The 10,474-nt window shown below is 40.4% G+C and overlaps 2 protein-coding genes across 2 annotated transcripts; one reads left to right on the top strand and one right to left on the bottom strand.

Moving 5' to 3' along the window:
• The first annotated feature begins 4,330 nt into the window (after window positions 1-4,330).
• LOC109706048 (transcription repressor OFP7-like) lies at window positions 4,331-5,644 on the top strand. Its single transcript, XM_020226851.1, has one exon. The coding sequence runs from the start codon at window positions 4,572-4,574 to the stop codon at window positions 5,610-5,612; it is 1,041 nt and encodes a 346-aa protein (XP_020082440.1). The 5' UTR covers window positions 4,331-4,571; the 3' UTR covers window positions 5,613-5,644.
• Window positions 5,645-7,392: 1,748 nt separating this feature from the next.
• On the bottom strand, window positions 7,393-8,931 carry LOC109706049 (the record flags this gene model as incomplete). Its single annotated transcript, XM_020226852.1, has 1 exon — window positions 7,393-8,931. A coding segment is annotated over one exon (1,278 nt), but the record flags the coding sequence as incomplete, so codon positions are not given.
• Window positions 8,932-10,474: the final 1,543 nt, after the last annotated feature.

Genomic DNA, 10,474 nt, shown 5'->3' with positions numbered 1-10,474 from the left:
TGATAATTTGGGTCGAAATTAAATATTGAAGATGAATTTCTTCCGGAGTTGCAGCATAGTCCGATCCTGCTTGGTCTGAAATTATGACAAATTTATTGCAACATCCTCTTTTTTTTTTCTTTTTTTCTTTTTTTTTTTTGTTTTGTTTTGCGAGGGGCAGGCATGTGCAGAGAGGAGGGAGAGGGGTGCCAGAGAGACTATCCGACTGACAGTGGTGAGGCGTGGCAGAGAAAAAGTATAGAATATGACGGTCATATTAGTGACGTGGTATTTTCAGTCAATCAAAATACAGTCATGAGATTTATCCATCATATCATAGTTTTTAGAAAATTATTTTTATTATACTTAACTTTGTCTAAAAAAAAATATAATTAGCTGATTATGAATAATATGATGTGACTGATATATAGTAGATTTCTCGGTGATGGAGCAGTAGCGACTAGTGAGTGAGCAGCGAGGGGCAGAGTAGGGAATAATAAAAAAATAAGATAAAATAATTGTTAGAAGAGACTTAAGGCGTGTTTGGTTCATAGTTAGTTAATTCGGATTCGGCAAAAATTCGGTACGGGTATAATTCGGATAAAATTCGTCTTCTAATTTTTAAATTCGTTGAAAAAAACGGCTAAAAAACGGATTCGCCAATTATTCGGATACGTGATTTATACGGATATTATACGTTCACTAATTAAAAATTCGGGATCAAAAATTCGGCTATTAAATTAAGTTTTTTTTTTCTCTCAAGATTTATGCTATTAGCATAAATATTCATATTTTTTAAGAATATAAGAATAAAGAGCTACAAAATTAAACTAAGTAAAAAAAAATAGTAAACTATATTATGCCTCAAAATAAAGAAATAATTAAGCAAATAGAGATCAAGATAGTCCATATTTAAATTGCTGCATTTCTAATACTAAAAAGTTATGTTTCAAAAATTAAGTAGAAACCCCACTGAGTCAATGGTCCATGAAAGACCACAACAAAATTTTCCTTTGCAAGTGTCGACAGTACAAGATCATGAAATTGATTAGGTATAATAGAAGAGTTCCTGGTCCCTTAAGTTAATTAAGATTATTTAGCTCTATGTTTGGGTCTTCTTTGTGCATAACAGAGAATGGACAGATTCAATTAAGCACTCGAGATTAAGGCCCAAAATAAAAATTAAAATCAATATGCGAATCTATACAAATAAACTAGAAAATGATGATTTAATCCTCGACTATATCAATATGCGAATCCGAATTAACTAACTAACTATGAATTAACTAACTATGATTTAATCCTCTTCGATCTTCGATTTCTGAAGAGGAGGGCTTCCGATGGCGTTCGGCGAGCGGCCGGAAGGGAAGAGGGGGAGGGGAAGGGACCGCGACTGCCGCAGGGGTCGGTGGCAGGGCCGCACCGCCGCAGCCGCAGGGGTGAGAAGTTAGGGCAAACCCTTTTTTTGGGAGGGGTGGGTGTGGGACTCGAGGTGGGAGGGGGGCGATCATTTCACTTCAGATTTCAGAAAGTGTTTTTTTTTTTCGGCCTATTGGGCGACAGGGCTCGGCCGTGACTCGTGAGGCAAAGCGGGTTTTGGGCGAGGCAAAACGGGTTCTGGGCCGGTTTTTTGGGCCGAATTATTCGCGAATTCCGTTTAATTCGCAAATAATTCTTTTTACCCAAAAAAACGCGAATTTTTCCGAATTTTTGGGAAAAATACGAAAACGGGAGTTTTATTCGGCATTTCAAAAATTCGCGAATAATTCGCGAATAATTCGCGAATTAACTAACTATGGTTTGGTTCGCTTCTTTTTCACCATGGAATCTGAATCGGAATAGGTGAATCCGTTTGTGGGTGTTTGGTACGCGGGAGTCTCATTCCGATTCCGATTCCCGAGTGGAATGGGAATGTCCGAATCACCCCTTTTTTCAATCCGGCCTAGGAGGCCGGATTGAAAGTTGAATCCGGACGGAATGGATATTTATTCGGATTAAATTTATTTTTTCAATTTTTTAAATTAAAATATAAGTTAAAATTTAAAAATTAAATATATAATTTTAAATTTTAATTTGAACTTAAATTAAAAATTAAAATTTAATCAAGTATTTTGAATCTAACTTATGAATTTGAATTTAAATTAAATTTTAATTTATATAAAATGTTATTCAAATTTTATTTCAAACTTAAATTAAATTTATGTATTCAAATTAAAATTTAAATTGTAATTTTAAATTTTAATTTGAATAAATCAAAATTTAGTTTCATATTTTAAATTATCCACTCAACTTCAAAGTTTAATTTTTTTTGAAAAAAATAGATTTAAAATTTTGACATTATTTCAAAATTTTGATGTAAATTTTTAATATTTAATTTTTAATTTGAATTTAAATTAATATATTATAAAGATAATGTTAGTATATTAATTTGATTACATTTTTTATATCCACCTGAACCAAACACCGACAATAGAAATGATTTATTCCTATTCCGATTCAGGTGATGAACCAAACAGAATTAGGTAATGAGTCATTCCGATTCCGATTCCAGCTTATTTTGATTCCGATTCCGATTTCGATTCCGACTTCGAACCAAACCCGCCCTAGGTGTGTATCTAAAGTTTTTTGTATACAATTTAACGAAAAATTAATAGAGGGGCTGATGAAAAGAAAAAGATAAAACCATAAGACACTAAATTGATATACTTTAAACGTTAGGGTTCTAAAGTAAGAAAATACAAAACCACTGAAATGATATTTAAAATTTATCTTAAAATAAAAAATAAAAAAGTACAAAGACTTAAAAAAAGAAAAAAAAAAAGAGATACAAATAAAAAAAAAATGTTGGGAAGACGGTCAAGATAACAGGGGTACTAAAAAAGAAAATTCTAATTCTAACTCAATAAGAAAAAGCACTAAAAATTGATCGTATGTTAAAACGTACCTGATGACAAATAGTTAGATTATAACTTTTGCAAGATTTTTCTTGCACATGAGGTAAATATAAAACTTATATTAATTTATCATTATATTATTTCCAAATTTGTCAAAAAATTTGCATTATCACCCCTGTCAGTTGTGAACTGCTTAATTATCTATTCTCTGTAAATTACTCTTTAGGTTGAGAAAAAAAAAAATCTCTTTAATAGTAAATATTTTATACATAAATATCAACATCTAAACAAAAACTTTAATCATAGATAAAAGCACAAAAATAAAATCCTCAAATCCAATCATTTTAACACAAAATCATAATAAATAATAATATTCTGAATTAGATGGCTGTTCTTATGAAGTGACTTGGACCGTATGTTATGAAAAAAAAAGGGGTTAATTACACCAGTAGTCCCCAACCTTTCCATCAATTTTTAATTGAGTCCCCAATCTTTTTTTTTTTGCAATTGAGTTCCTAATCACTTGATTTTATTTCAATTAAATTTCTAATCTCTTGATTTCATTTCAATTAAGTCCCAACCGTTAAATAGGTGTTAAAATTGATAGAAAATACCACATCAACACGCCACGGAGTCACCATATCAGCTCCACGGTAGCGTTGTGTCAACGGATTGCAAAAAAAAAAAAGGTTGGGGACCCCACAGTGGCGCAATATCAACGCCGTTCAATTTGGTCCCCAACCTTTTTTTTTGCAATCCGTTGACACAGCGCCACCGTGGCGCTGACATGGCGACTCCGTAGCGCTGACATGGTGCTAACGTGCCATTTTTCGCCAATTTTAACACCTATTTAACGGCTGGGACTTAATTGAAATAAAATTAAGAGATTAGTGACTCAATTGCAAAAAAAAAAAGTTTGGGGACGCAATTGAAAATTGGTAGAAAGGTTGGGGACTACTGGGGTAATTAACCCAAAAAAAAAAGACTATTTTATATACACCTAAGCAGAAGTCTACAGATGACATGGCGGACCGGGTCTACGTAACAGTTTCTTCCCTAAACAAACGTGGATGGCGGCACCATGTTTCAAACAGCCAAAACAAAACAAAACAAAACAAAACAAAACAAAAAGAAAGCTAAAGCTAAAGCAAAGCCCCTTCCTTTTTTTTTTACTACTTCTCATCTTTTTTTTTCTTTTTTTTCTTTCTATTTTTCTTTATTTTTTTGTTTTCCATTACTCTCTCTCTCTCTCTATATACTCTTTCCACGATGCTCCCAAAATGTACAACGTGTGTCTCTCTACAGTCTACACAAAAAGCGTGAAGTACCCGTTTCCTGTGTCACACACTCCTCTCCAATCGGAACCGCCACTCCCTTTCGAATGCTAAAGCACAAAACAACAGCAACAGCGCAAATATATATAAATATATTATATTATATATATATAGCCCCCCAAATCACGCTTACCTTGCTCTCTTTCTCGCTTTGTCCCTCTCTCCCCACTACTATTTCTTTTCGTAACTCCCCAAACCCCACCAACCACATTCCTAACCGCCAAAAAAAGGGGAAAAAAAAGCCTCTCCTCACTTCAAATTCTTCTTCCTCTCACACTTTTTACACTACACTACTTTACTAATATACTCTCATAGATAGATAGATAGATAGATAGATAGATAGATAGAGAAAGAGAGGAGGAAAATGAGATGGGGGAAGAAGCAGCAGAAGCAGCAGCGAGAGAGAGAGAGAGAGGAGAAGAGAACCTCTTTGTTCGCCCATTTATTCCCCTTTGGATGGATCTCCAAGCTCCGGTCCGGTAACAAGCCCAACCGAACCGGGGTTGAACCCAACCTTGGACCGGTCGCGCGCCCTCCTCCTTCTCCGCCTCCGCCGTCGCCGCCGCCGCCGCAGCGCTGGCGGCGCCACCACGCCTCCGACCACCTCTCCTTCTCCCCCGACGTCCTCGACCGCTTGGTCGCCCCCCGCCGCCGCTCCGTCGGGGACGACGACGGCGACCCGCGCCACAGCCTCCGCGCGGCGCCGAGCAGCCGCCTCCGCGCGGCGCCGGGGCACCGCTCGCTCGGCGGCGAGCTCGATATCGACCTCGCCGAGCCGCGGGTGGCGCTCGGCCACCTCATCCCCTTCTCCACCTCCGCCTCGCGGCGGCGGCGCCGCCCTCCGCCGCAGCAGCCGCAGCCGCAGCCGCAGCCGCCGGAGGCGGCGGCGGAGACCGACCGGTCGGAGAGCGACCCGGCGCTGGTCCGCCTCCGCGAGCGACGGCGGCGGCGACGGCAGCAGCGGACGCGGCGGAGGCCGATCGACGGCGCCTCCGAGCGCACGTCGGAGGCGCGGAGATCCTTCAGCGGGAAGATCCGGACGCGGCCGCGGATTAGGGTTTGCTCGCCGCGGCCTTCGAGGTCGGAGGTGGGGCGAATTAGGGCTCCGGAGGAGGAGGAGCGGGAGCGGGAGAAGGGGAGGGGTTTGGAGCGTTTCGCGGTGGTGAAGTGCTCGAGGGATCCGCAGAGGGACTTCAGGGAATCGATGGTGGAGATGATCTGGGAGAAGGGGATCGAACGGCCCGAGGAGCTCGAGCGGTTGCTCGCGTGCTACCTCACGCTGAACGCCGACGAGCACCACGACGTGATCGTCAAGGTGTTCCGCCAGGTCTGGTTCGAGCTCAACCCGGACCGGTTCCGGTCCGGAAGGAGCGCTCGCGCTCGCGCCCGGCCCAAACCGCTTTGAGGCGACCGAACCCGCTTGTTTTTTTTTTTTTACAAAAAAAAAAAAAAAAAAAAAAAATCAGATTTTGTAATAGCCGTGGATCTTCGTGTAAAATAATAACCTATTTATTTGGACTCTTCTTAACTCCTGTGTACTTTTCTTTTACCTATTTCTGTAAGATAACATTTTCCAAAGCACTCAGTTTTCTTTTTTTAATTTGAGCATTTCATTCCAAACATGAAAAAAATTCATCCTATCCTATTAGAAATAAATAAAAAATAAAAATAAAAATTACAATTTGTTTGAAACTGATGAATAGGGGAGAAGTAGTGGGGTACTTGAACAGAAAAAAAAAAAGAAAAAAAAAAGAAAAAGAAAAAAGAGGGTGAAAACCACAATCAATCATTTTAATTTGGTCCAACGCAGAATCAATTACAATCTTCTTCGGCCCAGCAGTGTTCCCTCCTTTTGGAACAAAAAGTGACTGCAACTCCGCACCAGAGAAAAGCTAGCATACAAATTAAAGCAAGAGAAGTAACTCTCCGAGACATTCATTGGCTCAGTCCAAATACGGTAAATGTTGTTGACAAATGACAAGGAGAGGCTCACAGTGCAAATGCTATATACATATTACCAACATTAGCAACATTTGCAGATAAAACATTTCTTAGGAACTAAATAACCTCAACGTTGCGATTTACTAAAACAGCATGTGGGGAGGCTTAAATACGTTCAACCATCATCAGATGGACGATCAGATCATCATACACCGAAAAAAATACTCAGATGAGCACGTCGTCTAAAATCTAACTAATAAAATACAATAATAAATTAAAAATTATTGTTGAATAATAATGGTGACAACCCAAACTATGGATCATTAGATTGCACGCGTCCAAGCCGCGCCATCATCATAAGGATTCATGGCTTGCTTTATTATCTATAAAAGTATTCTACTTGAACCTTTACAAATATATAAGCAAAAAAAAAATAAAATAAAGGGTAAAAGATGGTCTTATTCATAAAAAAAAAAAAGTGTACGTGGAAAATGATGTGTTTACCACCTTTTTATCCCTTATACGCTACGTTGAATTGAAACCAACACTTCATAATCCTCCTTTTCTCTCCCATCTACTGCTTAAAGGGCCTCATGAAATCTCTTGCAAACTATATTTCTTTATGCAATTTCTTTATGCAATTAATACAAATGAGCTACACCATCGATTGTTGTCGGTCACAGAGACTCGCTTAATTAATTTAAAAACAAAATTGAAAATTTTGACGTGGAACCCTCAATGTCGTAATTAAGACATGCGTGGTAAGTGGCTCGCATGTTGCTATCAAACAGTTGATTAAGCTCCAAGTTTGTGCAGAGCTTTTTACCGGAATACAGTTTAATCAGCTGTTCATCACATAGAAAATATAAATTTTAAAGCAAAGGTCAACGATTGCTTTCCGTGAGGAGGGTCACCATATAATTTATTTTTTTTGTTTCTTTACATATTCTAGGGTCAGATGCAAATAAAAAATTTAGAGTAAAATTTTAGGGAAACCCCACAACTAGAGGTCGTTTTGAAGTAGACCATTTACGATCCTTGTGTTCATTGATACTTTTCAATTTTTATCTAGTTTTATCTACTTAGATTGGAGATTCAGCAAAATTTATGATTTTTTTTTTCTGATAATTAATAAATTTATTATTTCATCATTTGAAATATTTTTAGCAGAATACATAATCTAATATGATCTCTATTAAGTTTTAACATAGCGATAACTATACGTTGAGATTAGAGGCTCCACATTTTTAGAATCTTATCAACAACAATAAGTTCAACATAATCCTTAATTCCTTTCACAACATAAATTAAATAATTGAATACACAATAAAAATAAATACTTTACAAGTATAATATTTGAAAATCGCGTATACCTGAGGAGGTGGTTCCTGTACATTTTGGCCACGAAGGAATTTACTTTACAAATCCTCCAACCAGTGGAAACCAGCCACGTCACCCAACTGTCGACACAGTTCCCACGACGAACCAACGGTTTCCCGCCGCCATCACGAAATCACGACCGTCCGTTCCCCCTCGCAGCTCTCCAGATACACCCGGCACTGTATGATCGTCTTCCCCACCCTGAACCCGGGCACCACCGTGAACGCCACCGTGGCGGGCCCACCACCGGGCCCACCAATTCCAACTCCAACGGGCCCATGATCCCTCTCCACGTTCTCCATGTACACGTGCGAGAACCGCGACCCCCTCCGCACCTGGAATATCGCGGGCCCCATCTCCTCCCCGAACGAGTAGAAGAGGCAATGCAGCGCCCAAACCCTAATCGCCACCTCCGCGAACCCCACCGCCCACTCCGTCTCCGGCGATCCTCCGGCGGCGGCGGCGGCGGCGGAGGAGGAGAAGAGCGCTGCCTCCATCTTCGGCCCGACCACGCTGGCGTACTTGGCCCGGCGAAACTGGTCGAACCCTGGCGAGCCGACGAGCCCTCCGTCGAGCACCTGGCGCGCGGTCGCGGATCGGACGTGGGAGAACTCGCGGAAGAACCTCCGGCGATCCCAGGCGCGGCGCTCGGCGAGGGGCTTCAGGTTGAAGTCCCTGTGGTGGAAGTCGGAGAACATCCTGTGGCACACGTAGGAGACGAAGGCGAAGGAGCGGTGGCGGGGGTGCCGGAGCGCGGCGGCGGCGGCGGGGTGCGCGGAGCGCGCGGCGGCGTCGAGGTCCCAGGGCGGCGCGGCGCGCTCCATGCGCCGCGCCATGAGGCGGACGAAGGACTTGACGGCGCTCACGGCGCCGCGGAGCGCGGCGAGGAGGTGGGTCGGGTCGAGGCCGGAGAGGTGGAGGCCGGCGAGCGAGCGGGGTTGCCCGCGGAGGCGCGACTCGAGGGCGCGGTTGGCGTGGGCGAGGTCGGAGAGGTCGGAGCGGAGGGCGCGGAGGCGGGAGTCGAGGGAGTCGAGGTCGGATTCGAGCTGCTTGGAGGTGACCTCGTAGGTTCGGAGGAGGTTGCGTTGCTCGCGGAGGAGGGAGAGGAGAGGGCTAGGGTTAGGGTTGGGGTTGGGGTCGGGGTCGGGGTCGGCGAGGTAGGAGTATTTGAGGTCGGAGGCCCGGCGGAGCTCGGCGACGATGGCGAGGTCGGCGGAGTGGATGGAGGCGGGGTCGAAGGGGTTCTGGGCGAGCTGGAGCTCGGCGTAGGAGGCTTTAATGGCGGAGACGATGGCGAAGAGCTCAGCGATGAGGGACTCAGCAATGGCGGAGGAGGAGGAAGGGGATTCGTGGGGGGAGGAAGGAGAGGGAGGGGATTGGGCGAGGAGAGAGGAGAGGGTTTGAAGCGGAGGAGGAGGAGGAGGAGGAGAGGTGGTGGTGTGGTGGAGGTGGAGGTGGTGGAGGTGGAGGAGCTTCGTGAGGGTTCGAGAGAGAGCGTCGAGGTTGGAGGAGGCGGAGGAGGAGCACTCCATGGTGTTCGGTTCCTGCGCTGGATCAGGGTGGGTTTAATTATGCTTCTGTTTAACAAATCTCAGATATAAAACTAATATATATATATATATACACACACAAATATACACATCTACTTTATTTTGTACGGAGGCCTCTCTTACTTATAAGTTATTTTAAATAATAGGATATCTAATTCCGCGGTCCATTTCGATAAAAACAATCTATATTATTAAAATTATTTAAAATCTAAATTTTATAATTTTTTAATATAATTTACTAAGTGATCAAAATATTTCAAAAATAATTCTGAACCTTTTATTATTATTTTTTATAAAATTTTTATTTTCAGTTGTTTATTTTGAGGCTATTAATTTACTGGACAAATGAAGTAAAAAAATTATAAAATTTGATTTTTAAATTGTTCCAATAACGTAGACCACGTTTAATAGAATCGATCGCCAAATCGAATGTCTCGTCATAAAAAAATAACTTACAAGTAAGCAGAGCTCTATACTTTCAAACGTATAAGAGCCTTACTCTCTCTCTTTATATATATATATATATATATATATATATATATTATAAAAGAAGAGTACTGCTACAGGTAGAATTTGCAAAGGCATCAACACCCTGTAAGTACAATACTAAAAGGGAAAAAAAATCGTACAAAAATTATCTATAAATTATAGATCATTTTAAATTAATTATTTAATTTTTAAATATTTTAATTTTACTATTTAAATGTGTAATATGTTTGATTTAAGTTAGCCATCTATACTTTAACTTTAAATTCTAAATATATGAGAAAAACTCAATTCCATTTTTATCTGTATATTGTCAAACAACAATGAAAATCTAAAATTAATTCAGAATATGCAAACAATGTTTAGATTTGGTCTTAGAAAAAAAAGTAATACTATTTGGAGACCATGTAGAGATAAATATTAAGCTGGATAATTTTTTTTTTTTTTCTTTTCTTTTCTATTTTAGCCAAATTTTCCACATACTCTGGTCTAAAATATGCAGATCATGAGGCATCAGATTCTCACATTGATGGTGTGCCATACCTTGCATTTCTACTGGTTGTTGTTGTTGTTGTTGTTGTTGTTGATGTTGTTGTAAATAAAATAAAATAAAATAAAATAAAATAAGCTATGAGAGAAATTTTTGACCTAACAAATTTTTTTTTTTTTTTGTGAATTTTATAAAGTAGGAATGTCTTGTAGTACACGGAATTTTAGAACAACTTATCCCTATTTATTATATTTAATTCACACCCCTCTCGAAAGAGTAATTGAGTGTGAAATGGGGAGGAGCAACAACAACAAGGCCTACAAATACAGGTACAAAAATTTAAAACAAACAAAAAATAAAGACCAAGTTTGTAAAAAAAAAAAAAAAAAAAAAAAAAAAAAAAAAAAAAAAAAAAAAAAA

This window comes from Ananas comosus, unplaced genomic scaffold, assembly GCF_001540865.1.
Source record: "Ananas comosus cultivar F153 unplaced genomic scaffold, ASM154086v1, whole genome shotgun sequence".
NCBI lineage: Eukaryota > Viridiplantae > Streptophyta > Magnoliopsida > Poales > Bromeliaceae > Ananas > Ananas comosus.
This window is presented reverse-complemented; position numbering and strand designations above follow the sequence as displayed.

Coding starts and splice junctions, on each gene's coding strand:
- LOC109706048 (XM_020226851.1), top strand. CDS start 4,572: ATGAGATGGGGGAAGAAGCAGCAGAAGCAGCAGCGAGAGAGAGAGAGA.